The sequence below is a fragment of the Schistocerca gregaria genome, chromosome 1, assembly GCF_023897955.1.
Source record: "Schistocerca gregaria isolate iqSchGreg1 chromosome 1, iqSchGreg1.2, whole genome shotgun sequence".
Classification (NCBI taxonomy): Eukaryota; Metazoa; Arthropoda; class Insecta; order Orthoptera; family Acrididae; genus Schistocerca; species Schistocerca gregaria.
Genome location: NC_064920.1, coordinates 262,016,988 through 262,041,607, shown reverse-complemented (window position 1 = coordinate 262,041,607; position 24,620 = coordinate 262,016,988). Strand labels below are relative to the sequence as shown.

At 39.5% G+C, this 24,620-nt stretch overlaps 1 protein-coding gene and 1 non-coding gene across 2 annotated transcripts in view; both read left to right on the top strand.

The window, feature by feature from the left end:
• LOC126339814 (cyclin-dependent kinase-like 4) overlaps positions 1 to 24,620 on the top strand; it is a 240,143-nt gene that overhangs the window by 201,886 nt on the left and 13,637 nt on the right. The window contains exon 7 of the mRNA XM_050001663.1: positions 9,779 to 9,922. Coding sequence (XP_049857620.1) covers positions 9,779 to 9,922 — 144 coding nt within the window. The remainder of the gene's footprint in view (positions 1 to 9,778; positions 9,923 to 24,620) is intronic.
• Trnap-ugg (transfer RNA proline (anticodon UGG)) lies at positions 3,781 to 3,864 on the top strand. The gene has a single exon. It is a non-coding gene; the product is annotated as a tRNA-Pro (tRNA).

The following is a 24,620-nucleotide window of genomic DNA, read 5'->3' as shown; positions in this document are numbered from 1 at the left end:
CTGCCTGCTTTATGCCATTATCTTAGAGTTATAGTGATACACACTGCACTAGTCCATGATGATTAGGTGGTTAGAGAAGTCATACGGAATGGCCTGACACAGCTTCAAAATTTCCCCAGCTGTCTGTTCGGTGTGTTTGCTAAATGTATGTGAGGCTGGAGGCGACCTTCATTTTCTAAATGTCATTCAAGATTCTGAAACAGATTGATGTTTCACTTTCATTTTTTCCACTATCGGTGCGGCTCTCTTCTCAGAGAGATGGTCTGTCATTTCATTCTTTGACATTCAAACTGTTTGACCACGCTGGAAGCGTCTGTGCCATTTAGCCACTGTGTCATAAGATGGTGCAAGCATTTTCTTTGAATAGCCTGACCGCTAGTAAATTTTCTAGGTCTTAGTTAATGAGCTTATGGGAATGAGAGTGCACTATAGTAATAAGGAAAAACATTAAGAGACCATACCATGTGTTCAGGCAACGTTAGACCTGTTAATAACGGCTCGATTACAGATCACGATATTCAAGGATGAGAGATAAAATACGGTGTTGGGTAGGGAGCTTGACGCAAATGTAGGGTAGAGGAAGATATCCTAGATGAATTATCTTCATAAGATGGCGCAGGATGCTACTGGTGGAAGGTAGGAGGAACTAGAGAGGGACACGCTCTAGGCGTTGCACTCGTGATTGTATCTTGTTTGCAAAGTAGTCAATATTTTGAGAGGTCGTAGTACAGACAAAATAAAAAAAGACTCAGTGAACACAGACTATAAAATGCGTACCTTAAGAGCTATGAGCACTTGTTCATCTTTAGCACTCGGATTGCTAATGAGAGGTTACTACTGTTATCTTTTCCGGTCGCAAACTCTTCCACCTGTTGTGTACAGCGGTCAGGCCTACTAGATGTGTGGCCTGCCAAGCGAGTGCTTTTAATATTTGTGCATCGGAAATGTTGATATGACTTATCATAGCCACTACAACTATACGTTGATGGCAAGGCCCTGTCACCCAACTGTTTTGCTATATTTTTTTTCTTTTCAACTATCTCAATGCAATCAAATTAAACGCATCAGGCAAATAAATTTTAAATATGGCACTCTCTGTAAAGATTTCCGATGGACTCACTCCAACTTCGCAAGACCTCTTTCCCATTCTATTGCAATAATTTTATCAGAACTTGGCTATTCTAGTAATAGGGCGCTTATGGGAGTCATGTCTAAAAAATACCTACCCTCTATTGAATGATCATGACCACCATTTTGTATCATATCTCCTCTTTCATTTTCTGAGATTCTGCCACCACAATGGCACAAAATTTCCTTCAATAATTTAAACATAAAAGAAAACAAGGAATGCTCTGCCCAGTGGGCATGATATTAAGTGCACATTTCAATATCATATGGTCTCTTAATGTTTTTCCTTATTACTGTAGTGCACTTTTTGAATTGTTACGGATATCCATTACTTCTCTCTCTCTGATTATCATCAGCTCATTCATTAATAACGTAGAGAATTTACAAGCAGTCAGGCTATTAAAAAAAATTCTTGCTTCTTTGGTAACTACTTGCAACTAAGTCGCCCCCTTCAAATTACATAGATTTAACATGTAAAATAAAACAGAACAACTGACATTAGCCAGAACGCATCAAATCTTCCCCACAATAATGTTTTAACCCAGATTAACAAGTCACAGACTTTCGGATTAAATTTCACACGTAACCTTTCCTACTGGCCTACCACATACTCTGGACGATTTACGCTTGTCTCCCACTGAAATGTAACCCTCATTGTGTTGCTGGGAAGATGGCTAACTCACCTTTTTCCCTCTCAGAGTAACAAAATTTATAACTTGCTTCCCACGAATGTAATTAATAACGGTAATTTTGGTATCATGATTACTTAATTGTCTCACACACGGATCCTCAACTGAAAGTTTGCAAAAGCTCTTATGTTTTCCATTATCTCTTGGTCAGATTGAGATAAAGTCAGTACTGACCATGTGGAAGTGCTTGTTGCTAATTCTGATTCTGCACACGCGGTTCTTAAATACGATAATGATCGAAGCAGAAGAAATGAATTAAAATTTGTGATGAGGCAGGAACTCGAAACCGCGTCTTCGTGTTTGCTAGGCACCATTGTTAACCATGACACGACCGCAGTACAGTTGCTGCACGAACTACCCATGGAGTGCCGTCGCAAACACAAACTTCAGTTCATATCTTCTGCTTATTATCCATTACATTGTCACTACTGCTAGGGCTATCCGACATTGGAATAGCGCCCCAGCGTTGGACGTAATGGGAAAGTTCTGTACCATAGAAGATTTTATAGAACTAATAATTAAATGTTTCCCTGAGACATTTAAGTCTCTTCATTATCTACGATACTGATCTAAGTAGAATGATTACAGCACTGTTGTCCATTGTACTGTGATGGTGTGACGTTTAGCATTTCTGCTTAGCAAATAAAAGACCTGGGTTCGAGTTCCGACCGCAGCGCAAATTTTAATTCATTTCTTCTGCTTAAATCATTATTGAAGAATGGAGATACTTAAATGCCTCCGGGAAATATTTAATTATAATATCTAAAAAATTCTTAAATATTCTCAATTTCTACTTACACACGCAAGTCTCTCAGTTTAAAATTACCACACGTGGTTTCATTGTGACTGTTGGTCACTACTAAAGAATCCTAAGTTCCCCATGGGTTTTACCTGCCTACCTTGACATGAACCTTCCACCAATAAGTTTTGTTCTCGTTGATATTCTGAAAAGCGAAATCATTATTTCTCGCTTGTCTTAAATATTCCGCGTGCGTACCTTTCCCATATTCTTTAATTTTACGGAGCACACTGAAGACAGATGTTTCAATTACAGAAATCAGCGACAGAGTGTCGGAACATGACCGTTCGTGTTGGTCAGCCACCCTCCAGGCCCTCTAGTGCTCTTGGAATACTTCCTTTCTTTGGTTCTGCCAAAGGTGACCAGATGACTGTCTTACAGATAATTACAGATTCCACATTCACTGTCCGTACTCAGAAGACAACAAACCATTCACTCATTTCTCAAACATCACAAAACTGGATATATGGATCTATCTTTGAAGGAAGTGCACATGAATAATTATATATACAAATTGTCCTTTTGTACATCAGTATCCAGTTTCCGTGTACTGAATAAAATTGTGTTACCATAAAACCGCTGTTCTAACATGAACAACGAAGCATGTTGTTATACAATGGGTATTACTGTACTCAATGTAGCAAATCTTTTCTACATCGGATAGTACTGTATCCTTCCACTAATATCAACGACCAACAGAGTGCAGTAACCAAATGAGGACACATTCAACTGTTCGTATCCACAAGCTTGAGTCAAGCTGCTTTACTAGCATCGATTCAATGGTCTGCACAATTTTTTTTTTCTTCTTGAATTGAATTTTTGTGTTATTACCCCCACTGATCAAACCTACATACTGTAAAACAGTTAGTGATCCCTTACATGGCTGCCAGTCATTGCGAGTTAAAAAGAGAACGAGACAAATCGGCTAAGTTACATTCGGTACTGAGCTCTCTCATCTCAATCCGATATTCCTGTACATGGAACCTTATTTAAACATGGTACCTATTTTGTCACCAGAAATTACTAGTATGGGTCGTAATTAAAATAAGGGTAGTTTATCAACATGTATTACGCCTAATGAAAAATTATTGTATTAAAGATATGTTTCTTTTCTATGGATTTCTGACAAAGCGGGTTGTCGTGGTGACTGTTAAATAACTGCTGGCCCGGGTGGCCGAGCGGTTGTAGGCGCTACAGTCTGGAACCGAGCGACCGCTACGGTCGCAGGTTCGAATCCTGCCTCGGGCATGGATGTGTGTGATGTCCTTTGGTTAGTTACGTTTAAGTAGTTCTAAGTTCTAGGGAACTGATGACCTTAGAAGTTAAGTCCCATAGTGCTCAGAGCCATTTGAACCATTTTTTTTTGTTAAATAACTGCGCTCTGTTACGGAGTACGGGACTACATCATCATCATCTGACAAAAAAGCGATTCTGCAACACCTTCTAAACTTTTCACTCAAACTTAAGTCGTAGACGCATGATCTTTTTGAGTATGTTTCTGACCAAAACCGCGGTTCGTGGTCTCGCGGTAGCGTTCTGGCTTCTCCATCACGGACTCCCGTGTTCGATTCCTGGTGGGGTCAGCGATTTTCACCTGCCTTGAGATGACTGCGTATTGCTATGTTGTCTTCATCATCATCATTCATCCACATTATGGTCGGAAGAACACAATGGCAAACCACCTCCACCAGGTCCTTGCCTAGTACAGCGGTGCGGGTCTCCCGCATCGTCCCCTACGCTCTGTTACGGACTACATCATCATCATCTGAGCAAAAAGCGATTCTGATTTCGTAATTAAATATTTTCATAAAGCGTTTCATCCCATATTTCACCCCCATATGTGTTGAATTTCCAAAAGCACTGAAACGCGTATTGTTTTTATTTCTTACCTAGAAGTCAGATAAAAATATTCCTATATGTAGCTTTAAAATGCTTTAGTATTTCTTCAATATACCGAGCGAGGTGGCGAAGTGGTTAGACACTGGACTCGTGTTCGGGAGGACGACGGTTCAATCCCGCGTCCGGCCATCCTAATTTAGGTTTTCCGTGATTTCCCTAAATCTCTCCAGGCAAATGCCGGGATGGTTCCTCTGAAAGGGCACGGCCGACTTCCTTCCCGAATCCGATGAGACCGATGACCACGCTGTCTGGTCTCCTTCCCCAAACCAACCAACCAACTTCTTTAATAACGACTTAGTTTTAAAATATTCACCCGCCATATTTCCCCTTAGGGGTTGATTTTTTAAAAATGCTGACCGAGAAAGCAAATACAAATTTTCGTAGTTCTGCCTTATCTTAATAACGACATTTTGTCGAAAACATTTTCGTCCCCTTTGTCACCCCCTCAGAGGTGGAATTTCGGAAAATCCCTTAGTAAACGATGCCTACACTATAAAATCAACACCCTCTACAAATTTCAAGTCTGATTCCATCAGACAGGACATTTCCTTTAACATGTAGAGCTGGATTCAGCAAGCAGTAAAGAGCTCTTGATGTTGTTATACATGTAGACGGTATTGCAGTTCTTGATAAGTGCAGCCCATACATTAGCTCTATAGGAACCAGTTTGTTTTCATAAGTTTGTCAAATGCTTTAAATTGTTGTTTTATCTTAGCACTTATCAGCGTAATGGAAGCGTATTGTTCTACACGGGAAATGACAGACACGATATTTTATTATGGTCTGGTAAATGGAAACAACCGTCGATCCCGTGTAGTGAGTGCTGAAAAATGTTCACAATCTAAGGTACTATTTGTACAGTTATTCCAGCGTTTTCCAGTGACTAGCAGACTCTGGCTCCATCGTTCCAACAAAGGCTGATAGTGGTGGACTTGGCATTTTCATGATCCAGTTAGGTAGGATCGGGTATTGCAACGAGTGGGAGAAGATCTTGGAACTAGCGTACACTATTGGGTTCATCTTCTAGTCTCGAAGATACTGCATGAACACTTGCTATACCCATATCGCGTACAGCATGTCCAAGCCCTTCGATCACCATGGTCAGTCTGCCAGCATGCACTTCTTCTAACTGCTCTTCCAAACATCCGTTTTTCACAATTCACAGATAAGGCTATTTTCACGCGACTTGGTATTGTCAATTCGTACGATCCAAATGCACTTGGAGAAGCCAGGAACCTGCCGGCCGCGGTGGTCTCGCGGTTCTAGGCGCGCAGTCCGGAACCGTGCGACTGCTACGATCGCAGGTTCGAATCCTGCCTCGGGCATGGATGTGTGTGATGTCCTTAGGTTAGTTACGTTTAAGTAGTTCTAAGTTCTAGGGGACTAATGACCACAGCAGTTGAGTCCCATAGTGCTCAGAGCCATTTGAACCAAGCCAGAAACCAGCGCTGATTTTCAATTAATGTGTCGGCAGAAATAGACTAGTAAGGCGTTAGTGCTACCAGTAAGGTCGATAGGTGCAAGGTATCGTCAGTTCCTAACACACGACTTTCCTTTCCTTCTAGAGATAGTACCAATCCAGAAACGCCTGGACATGTTGTTTCTCCAAAACGCCCGAGAATACCTCGCACAGCTATTTAAAGAGCAATGAATAACTCGGGACGGTCCCTTATTTTGTCCAGTTCGTTCCCTCGATCTTATTTACTTCTGTTATGAGAACATCGAAGTCTTTCATACCAAAGCTTCAATAATTATGTAAAAATACTATAGAAACGCATCATAAATGCCTGCAACAACAGCATCTGTGCCCAATGTGGAGAAATTTAGAGAGACGTCGAACAGAAGCTTGCCTTACTATGTATGGACACGGTACTGAGTACCTCTTTTAACGACGGCTCAGAAGTGCACGTGGTATGTAACAGCAAGCACTTTCCTTTATGTACTCTGCTGTGTCATAGTAACATAATAATGTGCTCTCACTTGTTTGCTGCATTCTGTTGGTTGTTCGTAACAACTAAGTGTTTGCAATAGAAGAGATGTGTTTCACGACAGTGAAGATGAACAAGTACTCACAGGTATTAAAGTTTACATTTTAGAGCCGCTGTTTATTGACACATTTCTTGGCCCTTACTACTACCTCTCAAAATGTTGTTGTTGTGGTCTTCAGTCCTGAGACTGGTTTAATGCAGCTCTCCATGCTACTCTATCCCGTGCAAGCTTCTTCATCTCCCAGTACCTACTGCAGCCTACATCCTTTTGAATCTGCTTAGTGTATTCATCTCTTGGTCTGCTTATACGCTTTTTACCCTCCACGCTGCCCTGTAATACTAAATTGGTGATTCTTCCATGCCTCAGAACATGTCCTACCAACCGATCCCCTCTTCTAGTCAAGTTGTGCCACAAGCTCCTCTTCTCCCCAATTCTATTCAATACTTCATCATTAGTTATGTGATCTATCCATATAATCTTCAGCATTCTTCTGTAGCACCACATTTCGAAAGCTTCTATTCACATCTTGTCTGAACTATTTATCGTCCATGTTTCACTTCCATATATGGCTACACTCCAAACAAATACTTTCAGAAACGACTTCCTGATACATAAATCTATATTCGATGTTAACAAATTTCTCTTCTTCAGAAAAGCTTTCCTTGTCATTGCCTGTCTACATTTTATATCCTCTCTACTTCGACCATCATCAGTTATTTTACTTCGTAAATAGCAAAACTCCTTTACTACTTTAAGTGTCTCATTTACCAATCTAATTCCCTCAGCATCACCGGATTTAATTTGACTACATTCCATTATCCTCGTTTTGCTTTTGTTGATGTTCATCTTATATCCTCTCTTCAAGACATTGTCCATTCCGTTCAACTGCTCTCCCAAGTCCTTTGCTGTCTCTGACAAAATTACAATGTCATCGGCGAACCTCAAAGTTTTTATTTCTTCTCCGTGGATTTTAATACCTACTCTGAACTTTTCTTTTGTTTCCTTTATTGCTTGCTCAATATACAGATTGAATAACATCGGGGATAGGCTACAACCCTGTCTCACTCCCTTCCCAACCACTGCTTCCCTTTCATACCCCTCGACTCTTACAACTGCCATCTGCTTTCTGTACAAATTGTAAATAGCCTTTCGCTCCCTGTATTTTACCCCTGCCACCTTCCGAATTTGAAAGAGAGTATTCTAATCAACATTGTCAAAAGCTTTCTCTAAGTCTACAAATGCTAGAAACGTAGGTTTGCCTTTCCTTAATCTTTCTTCTAAGATAAGTCGTAGGGTCAGCATTGCCTCACGTGTTCCAACATTTCTACGGAATCCACACTGATCTTCCCCGAGGTCGGCTTCTGTCAGTTTTTCCATTCGTCTGTAATGAATTCGCGTGAGTATTTTGCAGCTGTGACTTGTTAAACTGATAGTTCTGTAATTTTCACATCTGTCAACACCCGCTTTCTTTGGGGTTGGAATTCTTATATTCTTCTTGAAGTCTGAGGCTATTTCGACCGTTTCATACATCTTGCTCACCAGATGGTAGAGTTTTGACAGGACTGGCTCTCCCAAGGCTGTCAGTAATTCTAATGGAATGTTGTCTACTCCGGGGGCCTTGTTTCGACTCAGGTCTTTCAGTGCTCTGTCAAACCCTTTCACGCAGTATCGTATCTCCCATTTCATCTTCATCTACATACTCTTCCATTTCCATAGTATTGTCCTCAAGCACATGCCCTTGTACAGACCCTCTAAATACTCCTTCCACCTTTCTTCTTTCCTCTCTTTGCTTAGGACTGGGTTTCCATCTGAGCTCTTGATATTCATGCAAGTGGTTCTCTTTTCTCCAAAGGTCTGCTTAATTTTCCTGTAGGCAGTATCTATCTTACCCGCTAGTGAGATAAGCCTCCAGATCCTTACATTTGTCCTCCAGCCATCGCTGGTTAGCCATTTCGCACTTCCTATCGATCTCATTTTTGAGACGTTTGTATTCCTTGTTGCCTGATTCATTTACTGTATTTTTATATTTTCTCCTTTCATCAATTAAATTCAATATTTCTTTTGTTACCCAAGGATTTCTACTAGCCCTCGTCTTTTTACCTATTTGATTCTAACATACCTGCCCGATTAAGGGATCTTACATTCCACGCTCCGATCCGTAGAACGCCAGTTTTCTTTCTCCTGATAACGACGTCCTCTTCAGTAGTCCCCGCCCGGAGATCCGAATGGGGGACTATTTTACCTCCAAAACATTATATCCAAGAGGACACCATCATCATTTAACCATACAGTAAAGCTGCATGCCCTCGGGAAAAATTACGGCTGTGGTTTCCCCTTGCTTTCAGCCGTTTGCAGTACCAGAACAGCAAGGCCATTTTGGTTAGTGTTACAAGGCCAGATCAGTCAATCATCCAGACTCTTGTCCCTGCAACTACTTAAAAAGCTGCTGTCCCTCTTCAGGAACCACACGTTTGTCTGACCTCTCAACAGATACCCCTCTGTTGCGGTTGCACCTACTTTACGGCTATCTGTATCGTTGAGGCACGCAAGCCGCCCCACCAACGGCAAGGTCCATGGTTCAAGGGAGGGGGGGCTCTCGAAATGTGGAATCCTTTTTTATACTGTGAATATCGATGTTGGTAGTGTTTACGTATTCTCTGTGTTCAGCTGCATACAGTTTTTATCTGTTGTGGACTTTCTTTTATTCACTTATAGGGTGGGTATTTCAGGTCAGGTTTAGATCAAGTGTTAGATCAAGGAAGAGCAACATTTTAGATGGGTGGATAGGACGCTTATGTATTGTATGACAGAAGTATCGAAGGTGGAATGCTCGGAACGGTTTTCCTTTACGCAATGACTAGGCTGTTGCTAGGACAATAGAATAGGTACCAATGGTGGTCAAGTTGCAATGGAGCTGAAGGGGTCCAAGGGAAGAACGGAGTGTATGATGGAGAGGAGGCAGTATCACAAGCGTGAGCAGCTTCTTGTAGGGCTTTGGAGGAGGGTTTACGGGACAAGATGGCTACTTCTCAGATTTGTTAAGGCATGATTTTTAGTCTCTGTGCGCAATGTTTCTGGGCTACTCTATAGCGGGATGGTGTAAGTTATACTTCTGAAAATAGATATTTATTAAAGAATTTGTAGAATGTTCCTTACAAGCGTACGTCAATGATTCGGAAAAGACATGAAGTAGGCCCACGGAAAGACAGAGTGGGTGTGATACATCCTTGCACCTGTGGCTATCTCCTACTTAAAATCAATGCGCTGCTTGCAGAAATGCCTGGACATGGATCCTGTCAGGAGATGGAGCTGCGAGCGACTGTTGAAGCACCAGTTCTTCGACAACTTCCACTACGAAATTCCTCAGGCGGACCTGGAGGAGTTCGAAAAGCTGCGGAAAACACGCGACAGATCCAGAGTGAGTATGACGTATGGCTGCCAAATACTCAAAATCTGGTCCACGGTTCAAAATCTACAGTTTTGTAATGTACACTTACGGTGATGAATTGATTTTAATAATTTTAAAACCATGGTTATGCATTTGCCTGAGATCCATTATTTAGAAACATTTTATTGTTCTGCTGCCCATTGGTACCAGGTTCACTCTAAAGAACAACAAGACTTCTATCTAATAATGTCAGTGTTTTTATATGATATAGCTGTTGCTAATGCATAACAAAATATAGTTTAATAAGGGTCCAAGAGTTACAGCGAACATAAACATGAGAACAAAGAGTCACACCGATCATAAACATGAAGCTGACAGCAAATTTGAAATTATATTAAAATATTATTTGTTATATTTACCTCGTTAATGAAGATAAATTTTCTGTTTATGTTTTCTTTCAAGTACATAATTGTGGGCATTGAGTACTGCCTTCAGGAAAACCCATGTGGCCCTTGTTAATTCGTTCTTTAGAACAAAGTCAGTGTAGGAGACACGTTAATTTATTATTGAACTGGAGACCCGGCCCGGCTGTTCAGAGGTAGCGCTACCTATTGCCGGACGATCTGTGTACAAAAAACCTTCCTCGTGAATCAGTTTATCTTGTAGTGATACCCGTAGCAAAATTCTAAAGTAGTTACTGATATGGGCCCTAACATAGTGACAGAAAAACGCGACGGGTGATTACAATCTATATTATGTCTAGAACAAATGTGTGGATGTATACAGAATCTGGTAAAGCTTCATTGCTCTCTGGAGTGCGGCTGTAGTTCACAGTTTTTCCCGCTAGATAGCGTCTGCGCTGTAGTTGAGTAATTTGTCGTTCCCATAGTTACCACTAGATGTCCACCAAACGCCTGTTAAATAGGGAGCAGATAACAGCACGTATGTTAAACAGTCAGCATCACTATAATTGTAAACTATGTACACAAACATTCCTCATGAATCAGTCTGTTCATTAGTGAGATTCGTACGAAAATCACTACGGTAATACCTGAGACTAGCGTTCACATACAGACAGTAAAGCGCTTCGTAGGATATAAATTATACATACGTCTGGGTGGTATAAAGTTAATACCTGTCACTATGTGCAAGAAATGCTTAACAAATCAGATTTCAGTTTCTGTGTATTGTATCTAACTACTTCTGCAATAACATATTTTATTCTTCCTAGTGATTTGTGACTCTGCACTTACTGTTTACATGTTATGGATCTATCACTGCTTAAAATTACTTTTCATGGATGTTAATGTATAGCTCCACATTTGTAATCAGCAATACTAAGATCTGCAAGAAATGAGCTTATATGGTTATGTAAAGCAGTTTGCAGATTAATTTGTAATTTACCCCACTTTATGGTTTGGAAATCTTACACTGGACTCCTCGTAACCTATCGCCAAAGCATGTAAGTTGTTCGAATATTGGCCAGCTTTTTCGGATCTGGGGTACTGTATGTAACCTTAATATTATAGTGTACTTTGAAAATATGTCTCTCCACCAGTTACAAATTTCACTGTTCCAAGTGTCACGATGCACTAAAACAGAGGCTTATACTTAGCTTCTTATTATGTGTATCTTTCAACATTTTTGTGAGTACACACTTGCCATGTTATTTTCAATTATGGTTAATCCTGTGCTCTTCCCTTGCACTACTTGTAGTTTTTCAAAACATTGTTTCGTACAAGGAGCGCAAATTAAGTATTTATGATATTGTTTCCTCATTTTAGAGATAACAAAAAATTTTCAAATTTCATTAAATTTCTCTTACGGTTAGCAGAGTAAGATAGTCGATAGACAACAACATTTCAGCGGTTTTCCCCTGTCACCCTCAGGAGATACCTCAGTCAGGGGCGGTGTGTGCCCTCTCTTAACAAGGTCGCAGCAGTGCCCTCTTCGGATCGCAGATGGCTGCTCCGTGGTTTGAGGCGGCTGTCTGCAATCGACCATCTTTCTTCCTTCTTCAGTCGACGCACGCGTTGCAGGTATACAGTTGTGGCCAAAGTTTGGAATCACCCAGAAATATTTGGCAGTGGCAGTGTTAAATAAATTGTACTCAAACAAGTATTCGTCTCCTTTTAGCGTGTTCTCTGTTTCAATACTTTGTTGTATTAATATGGAATATATGACGATAAAGCATTGTTTTTGTTTGATTCGGGCTATTCACACTTTTGCGCTACGTAGCCGCAGACTGGTAGTTTTATTTACTTTTATTTGTAGTGTAGCCTTCATTTGTTTAGGGGAGTGTGTGCTGAAGTGCCCATTCCTGGAACATTAAAACTACTTTCTACTGCAAGGAACCGAAACAGGCTTTCTGCATGATGCGAACAGTGCTCTCCTAGCTGACCCACCCTACCACTCCAAATACACTGACGTCTATTTGAAATCCGCAGTCAGTCACTGGCTGCACCAGCTTTCTTTTCTTTTCTTTTCTTTTCTTTTCTTTTCTTTTCTTTTCTTTTCTTTTCTTTTCTTTTCTTTTCTTTTCAGTAATACTTCAGTCTGTTAGTAAACACATCCGTCTGTTATATTAGAAAATTAACGGCTTTCTACGTATGCGTATTTGCATGTATCAGTACTGGTAGGCATGAATTAGATTTTGTATGAATCCGGCTATAATTTATTGCGACTGTTTTTGTTCTATGAGTGAAGCGACAGTACGAATATATTTCGGTTCGCGATCAACTCACACATTTCCCATGTTGGGAGTAACACCTGGAAGTCGCCTCATTGAAAACCATCAGTGATCGCTACAGTTCTACAGTTCAGTGCACATACTGACGGAATGACACCATCGAGTATATCATATTTCTTCTGTGATAACTTCGGTTATCTAGTGAATGTTTACCATCTCATAAAAGCCTACTGCTCCTGAAACTAAATGTAGCTTCTAGAAGCATTATTTCTGTCCTACCCGAAGAATGTCTTGTCATTTTCTTGCAAAATCCTCATGGTGATGCTTTCTATTTGACCGTATGTAACATGGTACCATTTTTTTTGTGGATAATGTGGCTAGTAGAAGCTTCTTTCTTTGATAACATGTTGTCAGGGCAGCAGTCTTCGATTAGCTCGCAGTCTGCAAATTAAGTAATTCTTGCTGTGTGGTCTGTTGATTTTAATATTAGAGACTTGATGTAAAGTCCTTTTGCAAGAATGAAGTAGTTAGACAATATTAAATAAAGATTTAGTTCATACGTTTGTTTTCAATTTGAGACCTACAGTTTCACTATTGACACGTAATATGGCACTGTACTACTACTTCGACAAAAAAATATGAGTATCGTTTAATCGATAAGTCATTCGTACATTTTATAGGATACACTCCGTAAAAAGATTCAATGAAAATTGCTTTTCACTGGAAAAAATGAACTGCTACTAAAATCTAATGCAGGAAATTGAAATATCAGATTTCTAAAGCAATGAAAAATAATCCGGTACGCGGAATTTATTAACATTAGGTAGGTAAACGAAAAGTTCTATGAGAAGTGATTCCAAACTTGAGGCCATGAATGTAGCTATGCAGCTCGAGAGGTCGTAACATGATACCATGCTAGAGAGTCTGCCTCTTCCCTTACGACTGTTATATTTATGAAACTGGCCAAAGTATGTGACCTTAATGTCGTGGAGTTAATGAGACAACGAAACTGATTCTGTATTCAAAGCAGAAGTATTATAATAGAGGAAACATTATTAAATTTCTTTTCTTCAGCGTCATCGAATTCCGCATTTCGCAATTCGGACACGCTAGAAACGATTAGACACACATGCATATTCTCCAAGCACCGTATTGCACGTATGTGGCACATTTTGTACATAGCTTTGAAACTCGCTGATGCTTTCACTCTTTGGTCACGGAACAAAACACTAATATCACTTAGCAGGGCTGTAAGTACTATTCCACTCAAAAGTTGTTGCCTGTGTTTCTGATTTTCGCCAGGAGTCATTTTGTCGTCTGCGAATCTTAACGTGTTCTGCAGATCGCGAACAGTCGACCGGATACCAACCGACGAAGCCAGATACAGCATATCTATCGTCTATCATAGAGTCTGGGTACTAATAGTTATACTGAACAAAGACGGATTCCTGTTTAAAAATACACTTTCAGAAGGAATTCATGAATGTATGCATCTATATGTAGAATTATGAGTGTTTATCTGAGAGGTCCCCAAACATTTTTTGTCTTCCTGACCACATTCGAAGGATTTTTGTTATGAGTGGCTCCCCTGACTTTTATATAGTACATTTTTAAATATTCAAACGTCTTTGTGACAGCTGAAACAGTACTACTCACTTGTATGTACTTCACTGTAGACGGATCGAATGAAAACGTAAAATAAGGTATACTAATTTTATACATTTTTTTATTTAAACGATACAGAATGCATGTCTGGTAAAATTAATATATGAATACATTTAGTGGGATGGATGAGCTTGATGCTTCATTAGCAAATTTTCACTACATAGCTTCAAATTAGTCAGGATTAACTTTAAATCTCCTGTGTCAGTGATTTCCTGTGTGTTTCTCTTTCTGCAAGAAGATTGGAAACCACGTCGAGGCCTCTTTCCACGAGTTATAAAGGTGTAAACGCTATCAGAAACTTCCTCGCGATAGCCCATAACACGGGACAAGCAGCAAGTATGTCTGTCTTAAGCAAGAACTGCTGCTGTCCCTTTGTAAACTGTACTTTAAGTTCTTCGTTAATGCTTATTGCGATCAGTACTTCTTATTTGTCATTGCATGGACTATAATCAACAGTGGTAATTAAGTAGGTAAAACTTCTTCAAAACGAAATTCAAAAACCGTGTGCAGGACATTTAAATGTTGAACGTGTGTTGAAACATCATTCTGATAGTTTGCCTGTGACAAATTGGGAATCTGTGACACTTCGCAGCGTCCAATATTTTGCTTCATTAGTTTGATTCTGGAAATAAAGGCTGAAATGCGGGATTTTATTTGACCAAATTTCGACTTGCAACTTCAGTTTAATCTCATTAAAGTTAGTAAACAAATCTGTTAAATAAACTGTGTCTGGTTTCTACTTGAATAAATTTTCACTTACAAAAATGGGAAAAATCTTGTGAAACTTAAGACTTTGGCACACAGACTACATCAGTGTGAAGGACTAATCGATAAAAGTTCTCGTAATTTTTTTCACATAACTGTGAAAATAAAATAGTATTAAAAGCGTTACCTCGAATTTTTTCCTTGTTTTGGAGACAAACTGTAGAGATTAGTGCAAAGTACCTCTCAGACTTTTAGCAACTACATACAGAAGTATAATAGTATCATGCTTACATGAACATCAAACTATAGAACAAAGCTCACGAAAATGAGCACATAAACTGAATACAATACAAATTTCATCTCATGCAGGCATACTTCTCAGTGCCATCGTCTATCGAATAGAACCAGTACCAAACAGAGTTTGGCGATTGAACTATAAAAGAGGTAGGCGATGGACAGTAGGTGGTGCTAGCTAGCGTTGACCACTTAAAGCAAGTCAAAGATTAACCTTACAGATTTCTAGACACACTGCCATTAACAACATGTCATCATCTTGTGAAAAAATTTGACAAAAAGCAAGGCAAAGATTAACTTTACAGATTTCTACACACTGCCATTAACAACATGTCAGCATCTTTGAACAAATTTGACAAAAACACTTTTGTTACTTTTACCGAAGAGAAACTCATACCAACAGCATGAAAACTGCGTCGTTAGAAGATAGTTTACACATGCAATCACGACTTGACGTAGTACAGAAACCAAGAAGACTTTTTAGTAAACCAAGTGTTTATAAGATACAATGTGGAGATTTCGATAATTTCTACATTCTTAAGATGGGGAGAGATTTTAGTTCTCGGTATAGAGAGCACACATACCCCAGCAATTCCAGTGCTCTGGGACATCATTTAGAATTGAAGGAGTATGGCTTGTTGCCGATAGCTGCAGGACTCTAGGTTTTGCACGTCACCCCTCATAGTCGACTGTTAGACTTCTTTTTCCTTTATTGTCATTTCATTCCACTGGTCCCTTTGGGGCAGGGGTGGGCTGGCAGTGTCACAGTTCTCCCCTCTTCAGCCAAGAGATTACATGAAATACCACAGGAGATCATTACATGTACAAAATACAGGGACAAGAGATGAAACGTACACATAAGAAGGGGGACGTAATTGGGGTTAAAATATACAAAAAAAGGGTTGTTGGATGAGGTAAATTTACATAAAAATCTACATACGGTTAAAATGGCACTCTATAAAGATATAGCACTTTAACACTGGTGGCACGAACAGCACATTTAAAAACTGCTTTTACACTGAACACATGCTGCACTTATGTTACATACATGGCGAACACCAAAACACGACAAGGTAACTGCAGTAAAATTTGAAGGGCCTGCCAAGGGACAGGAGGTTGGAGAGGAGGGAGAGAGGAAAGACAGATGGGGCGTTGTCAGAGGATGGTTGGTTGGCTGGTTTTGGGGAAGGAGACCAGACAGCGTGGTCATCGGTCTCATCGGATTAGGGAAGTATGGGGAAGGAAGTCGGCCGTGCCCTTTCAGAGGAACCATCCCGGCATTTGCCTGGAGTGATGTAGGGAAATCACGGAAAACCTAAGTCAGGATGACCGGACGCGGGATTGAACCGTCGTCCTCCCGAATGCGAGTCCAGTGTCTAACCACTGCGCCATGTCAGAGCAGGGAGGCAGGAAGGGGGCGAGGAAAGGGGCAGAAAATGGAGAGGGAGCCCATGGACTGGGAAAGGAGAAATGAGAAGGAAAGGGGGAGGAGGGAGAAAATAGCAGAGAGCGGAGGGGAAGGAGGAGAAGCCCAAGGGCAGGAGAAGAGGGGAAGAGGAGGGTCAGAGTAGGAAGGAAGGATAAATTTTGGGGTGGAGACAGTGGCAGTTCCCTTGGGTGAGGAGGGTGGGTGTGTAGATGGACAGAGGGGGGAGGAGCATCGGTAAAGCCACAGCAGCTGCCAGGGAGCAGAGACGAATGGAGACACCAGTGGGGTGAGCGGGATCAAGGTAGTGATTAGTGTAAAGGATACAGATGTGTTCAAGGAAAAGGAGGAGATGTGGGAAGTGGGTGAGATCATATAGGATCCTCATGTGGGATGGGAGACAGATACAGAAAGTGAGATGGAACGCATTGTGGTAAGGAGATGGGTTAGACATTTTGGGAGAATTCGAAATATGTACACATTGCATCTATCAGTCCCTTTGATTACTTAATGGCCAGGAGTTTTTCAGTAGTGTAAAGGATACAGATGTGTTCAAGGAAAAGAAGGAGATGTGGGAAGTGGGTGAGATCATATAGGATCCTCATGTGGGATGGGAGACAGATACAGAAAGTGAGATGGAACGCATTGTGTTCAAGGATTTGGAGGGCCTTATAGAATTTGGGAGGGGTGGGAGGCCCAGTCAAAAGTGATGTAACAAAGGATGGGATGGAGCAAGGATTTGAAGATATGAAGGATGCGGGAAGGATGCAGTCCCCCTGTTTTGCCAGAAAGGTGTTTCAGGAGGCAGAATGTATTGTAGGCTTTGCATTGGATGCTAAGGAGATGGGTTAGACATTTTGGGAGAATTTGAAATATGTACACATTGCATCTATCAACCCCTTTGATTGCATAATGGACAGGAGTTTTTCAGTAGGAAATGGTTCTTACATTTATTTGAAGACAGTTTATGAAATGTGTCTTGGACTTGATCCAAATACTGTAAGGTTGCTTATCAGCCATAATCATCTGATTTTGTGAGCTATATACGATGCAATCTGAATATACATTAGTATCATGTGCTGTAGTCTTCATGGCTGATCTGATGTAGTTGTCTTGCCAGGCTTCCTCTATAGATTCACTCGATCCCAAGAGATGGAGCCACTGTTCTCGCTGGCCACCACCATATAGTATCTGCCTCACTGTGTAGCTCCTTTAATTAAAGATGATGCATCATGCATTGGTTCATCGCATTTTGACAATATTAGCGCTTGATGCTATTCATGTGACTAAGTTTACGATTTTAGCACAACACATGCATGCTTCTTCACCATGAATTCCACATTGTGGGCGTAGTATATTTAACTTCTTGTCTCAAATATACTTACGTTAAATGATCTATTAAACTGTGGTTAACTTTACGTAAGCTGACCCTTGCCCCCTTTCCTGCCCCCCATCCTCCATCAACTCGCCAGCTCTCTTTCTTCTTTCCCTCCTCTCTAACCTCCCCACCCTTGGCAGGCCCTTCAAATATTACTGCAGCTACTTTGTCTTGTTTTGGTGCTCTCCATGCATGTAACATCAGTGCAGTGTGTGTTCAGTGTCGTCGACCTGTACTGTGAATGTCAGTTTTAATTGTGCTATTCGTGCCTCCAGTGTCTCTATGTGACGTCTTCATTGAGAGCTATTTTAACGGTTTGTGGCTTTTATATAAAAGTGCCTCATCCAATTACCCCTGTTTTGTATATTTTAACTAACTTGCTTCCTTTTCCCATGTGCACATTTCATCTTTTATCCACTTATTTTTATATGTTATGTTCCCCCTGTGGTATTTTACATAATCTACTGGCGGAAAAGTGGAGAACTGTACCGCTGCCAGCTCACCCCTGCCCTCATAGGGCGGGGGAATGAAATGACAATAAAGGGGAAGAAATTACTGAAGTGAGTAGCTGCGTCTCACTCACACTGTGGACAGTGTGCCAGGGAAGGTCCACGTTTGAAGCATATAGTGGTGCAACGCTGTACTGAATGTCATCCAGCAACAGATTTTCATTTTGAAGATGTGCAAAGACGTGCACGTTCCGACATACTGACTAAATTATGGGTTTATTTTTATTTCCTAATCACTGTAAATTGAAAACACAACGATACAGTAGAAAAATAAATAGAAATGAACTGCCAAGAATCACTACAGGTCTCATTGCAAGATATTAATAACTAAATTATTTTCTTTGTGTTATAGATCATTGAATACGACTAACATGGATAAGGCAAACATTTATGGTGCACCAATATAAATTCATTTGAAAAAGATGGAATTTTTCTCATCTACAGCATAAAGAATAATTTAGACAGCATCTGGGGGAAAATGACGACCAATACTAACAATATACAAGATTAATTTTTTTATTACCTGCTCCACTTGAATCTAGACACACACGTATTCGAAAGATCTGCAGTTTTGAGCTGTTCATAATAGCTTTACGATTGATATCGCTAAGTAAAAAGTTCAAGTCCTTTTACTTATTGCGATTGTAGCCAGGAATGAAACATGATGATAGAATTTTTAGCATTTTACAACAGCTGGACACCAATAATTGAGAGGCACGTTTGGTACTGAACTATATGTAACAGAAAAAATGATTTCTACCTTGAAAAATCGTAGGTACCTTAGTAAAGCAATAGCCCAATCCTCAGAAGTGAACGCAGCTAACCTTCCCAAGCCCTACGGTTCACTTTCATTGACATGAAACTCCTGCCTCAAAAGTAAATAATCAGCTCCTGTTATGCTCACACCCGTTTAACTTAAGTCATATCAGCAACTAGAAAGACAAAAAACTCTTCTAGAAGTCAAACGCAATCAACATGCAAGAAATTTATTTGTTGTGTTTAAGAACACACAGTGAGAAATATCGTTCATTTGCAATGAGTCCGCGTCACCGAATAAAGTTGCGATGCATTAGATGAAAATGGGGGCTCCGCGAGAATGGATCCCATTTAGGTATGTCGCTACCAAAATTTCTAATTCGTCTCTCATAGCTGAAACTTGCTCCTGTGTGTGTCACTGTTCGTCTCCTCTGCTAAGAGAAAGGACGAAGCAATTCTTCATTTTCACTCTCTTACTTGCTACATTCAGCAATATCATTGATTACTTTTCTTCCTTCGCTCCATAAAGTGCTACCCCCATTGCCCTTCTCAGAGGAGTTGAGAGAGTAACTGGCTTCGTCACACATCAAGACATATATTAATTTACGACACAACACAAAAATCAGTTCACATGGCTACATACACAAGGTTCTGTGTTATATCGCAGTGGATGGCAGCGAGCGGATACAAAATATGAACGGGCCGAACTTGAAAGACTTTTATCGAGTCTCACCGATCCAGAGCTGGGGAGCCCTCATTCATCTTTGTGAACAGACTCTAGTTAAGTGGTGTACACGTTAAAGTCAAACAGTAAATTATTTTTTTTATTGGATTTTCTGGTTGTAGTTCCTTAGATTGCTTGTAGAGGCGCCGATCATGCCTAGAGGTTGAGAGGGTTGATTTTGATCGCTATGTCTTACATTTACTTAAATAGCTTAATTTTTGTCCACTGATGACTGATACTAAGCACTACCAAATCTAAAAGGAAAAGTAGATAGTACATGGTTGATTATTCAGACAAAGCACTACCTATGTGCCTTATATGCAACGAAGTGTTAAACAATGATGCTATGAAACCATCCAAGATGGAGATGCATCTGAGGTGATGTCTCCCTGATGAAACAGCTACGGATTTGAAATACTTTCGAAATCTTAAAGTAAATCTTTAAGAGATGACGTCGTGGATAGTACGTTCGCTTCGACGTCACAAAGAGATGATAGTTTTTTTGCGCCTTACAACAGCTCACTACTTATATCAAAATCTGGAAAACTGCATACACGGGAAACAGCTAATTTTGCCAGCCATTCAACAAGTTCAAAACTTTTCTACACGAACCTACTTATGATAAAGTAAAAAGAAAAACCTTTAAGCAACAATACGTTTCAAAGACAACTTCGAAATATAGAAAGATATTGATCGCTAAAGTCCTTATTAAGCGTTACACGTTTCAAAATTTCATTCTCAAACTGAAGCTATGGAGTGAATTGTACAAGAAATTAATGATAGAAAATATACATAAGCGTGCATCTAAGTATACCAACATACAGAAATTCCAATTAATACTGTACTTACATAAAAACCAAACTTGACTACAAAGCTCACGAAAGTGAATACATAAACTGAATACAATACGAAATCTCATTTCATGTAGGCATACTTCGTCTATCGAATAGAACCAGTGCTGAACTGAGTGTGGCGACTGAACTATCAAAGAGGTAAACGATGGCCAGTAGGTATTGCTAGTTTTGACCATACAAAGCAAGTCTAAGATTAACTTTACAGACTTCTACAGACTGCGATTGAGAACATGCCAACACCTCATGAACAAATTTGACAAAAGCATTTTTGTTACATTTATCGAAGAGAAACTCATACTAACGGCATGAAAAGTGTGTCGTTAGGTAGCATTGCAAAAAAAAAAAAAAAAAAAAAAAAACGTTACGGAGCTAGTGTTTATCAATAATCAAAGTGGAAAACATTTGTGAGCAATAACTGGTCTGATACAACATGATCATAAAACCAATATGGGTAATATCTGAAATATACATGTGAAGGAATAAATTCAAAACCATAACAAAATAAATGTACATAAGTGTCATGAAATGTAATCAAATTACAATAGATGAACATATAATAAATGTCATAACAGAATCTGCTACGTTAATCAATATTGGTAATAGCAACTTGAAACCAAGAACTATTACATGATATAAAGGCATTTTAATACGCTTCAACTTAGTGTTGTATCGTGTCACTGTCCAGCTGTTATCAGCTTACGATCATTACAATTTTAATCATTACATTACTCGAAAAAACAATGGATGACATAAATTATAACCACTTAGGTAACCTAGATGAGTGTAACAATTTGAAATAAAATATTATCATTTTTCTTTATTTTATATGAAAATTGAAAGATATAACATCAGACGTGTACAACAACCTTTAAGTACATGCGTGAGGACAACCAAAACGTTCTAGCGTATTATATTCAAATACGCGAAAATAGGGTGATTACTTGACAAAAAAATCTAAGGCCTGGGAGATCGTAATAGAGATGATACTGTTTCGGAGTTAATGGATTCTGTTCGGCATTATACGGAATGCATTGCGAACATGTACAAAAATGTGGAATTGTAGAGCTATATATAACAGAATAAGATTGTTAATTTGCTTGCAAAACCCAAACTTACAGCTTCCGTAATGTTTTCCCGTTTGTTGTCATTTCATTCCCCCGCCATATGGGGGCAGGGGTGAGCTGGCAGCGGTACAGGTCTCCGCTTTTCAGCCAGGAGATTATATAAATTACCACAGGGGGAACATTACATATAAAAATAAGGGGATAAAAGATGAAATGTGCACATGAGAAGAGGAAGCAAGTGTAGTTACAATGTACAAAAAAGGGGTAGTTGAATGGAGCACTATTGTATAAAAGCCACAAACAGTTAAAATAGCACGCAATGAAGACGTAACATGGAGATACTGGCGACACGAATAGCACAATTAAAACTGACATTCACAGTACAGGACGACGACACTAAACACACGCTGCACTGATGTTACATACATGGAGAGAACCAAAAGAAGACAATGTAACTGCAGTAAAATTTGTAGGGCCTGCCAATGGAGGGAAGGTTAGAGAGGAGGGAGAGAGGAAAGAGAGAGAATGCGGGTTGATGGAGGATGGGGGGCGGGAAAGAGGGCAAGGGTCAGTTTATGTAGAGTTAACCACAGTTTAATAGATCATGTAACGTAATTATATTTGATACAAGAAGTTAAATTTACTACGCCCGCAATGTGGAATTCATGGTGAAGAAGCATGCAAGTGTTGTGCTGTACTGTATAAAGTGAACTGAGTTCAATCTTTGAGCGATGTGTTTCTTACTGTCATCAACAGATAGCTATATTGCAGGAAACACGCATCGTTCGTTTGTCGCACCATGAGTCTCTTACTGTTACCAACAGATGGTTGCACTGTAGAAATGTGCACTGCAGTGATAGAAAAGTTAATTCCTCATTCAGTGTACAGCGCTTCGTTTGAGATGCAACAGAGTCATAGATTAATGATGCTTCTCAAATGCCACAATAGTCTTTCCAACTCTTCTCCACATTAATTGTGTTTGCCAAGCGTCACAGTATTCTGAAGTGTCCGCAAAAATAGATCTGAAGTCCAAGGAAGGTGCAAGTTTCGTAATTTTATTTCCACATACAGACATAGTCGCCAAATTAGTGTCCAGAATTCTAAATTATGTGTCTAATGCTACCTCTAGAATCGATGTAGTAATACTGACCGGAACAGGCTTATAACAGCAGGAAGATACGCATTAGGTAAAATACTACACTAAAGAATACTACACTACACAAACAAGCAAATTGACATTCTGAACATAACTAGGTGGGCTTACTCTTAATGTGCGTCACAAAAATCCTCAAAATAAAAAAGACTCTAATTTTAATTGTTCTCAAGCGCCACTTTATAAGACACAAAAATTTAATCAATAGTATTGATTGCCAGTTACTATTATTATTACAAATGACACATGTGCTGGAGGCTATGTGCAATAACAACTTTTGACGAAGTTCGCAATCAGAACAACGGTTCCAAGGTCCTGTAAAACCTTACTGATTGTATTTCCTATGTTATTTTCCACATCTATGATATCACAGTATTCTAATAGTCTACAAAATGTTTCAGCAACGCAAAAAATTCATTGTTGACACCAATTATCTAGGAAATAGGTCAAGTTAACTGTAACAAAAAATCCTGCAACGCTCAAGTCTATTTCCTTACCAAACTGTAATGTCACAATACTCCAAACTGCGTCAGAGAATTTAATTTTTATGATGTAGCAGTATCTAAATACCTTAAGTGTACATTCAATCGGTGCAAAATATGTGATTTTTATGTGGATTATCACACTATGTGAACATCAAAATGATTTTTTCACACATATCTCGTCTTTATTGTGAACTCTAAAGTGTGTTTCAGGGGGAAGGGTAGAGTGAAGAGCGCATATCACTAGAAAAATACAGTTGATAACAAATATTGCAAAAATTTTTATACTCGTAGTTGAGGTTAAGTACAAAAGAAGCGATGTGAGGATTAAATTAACTGCATTATCACATCTATGATGTCACAATATTCCAAAGTGCATCAGAAACAAGTAATGTTGCAACGGTATGTAAACGTGTAAAGTGTATTCTGTTTGACAAAGCCTGCCTGTCAACACCTTACATTTCTTTCGTTCAGCAACATATTAAGAGGAGGAAGGGGACCAAGAAAATGCACTATAAGAAAAAATACAATCGATGACAAGTATTACAAAAAAACTTCTGTCTCACGAAATTAAAACCTGTAACCAGCTACAACAATAACTAATTAAAGGACCACCTCCGGTACTAGGGAAGGAAGGAATAAGGTGCTCGATTTTAGGAGGGAATAAGGTGCTTTATTACGACATATCATTTTAACTGCAGAATGACGTGGACTGTTATAATCACACAATCATGAGAAAGATGACCAAAGACAGTAACAGTATGAAGTGTGAGATTTCCAATGACAGTGTCAGAGTCGGTATATCTCGGAGATAAATATAGTTACTTATTATTTACTGTGATATGTTTCACAGTGCTCTGCAAACACTTTGAAATTCCAAAAGTTAAATATTTCAGCGTCTAAACTGTCTGTATAACTTATTAAAAAGCATGCTTGTGGCAATAGCTCCTAGCCCTCTTCGAAAATTGCTGCAATAAAATAAATATGTATTACGTTTAAGATTTTGCGCAGTCTGTGAGTACAGTGAGA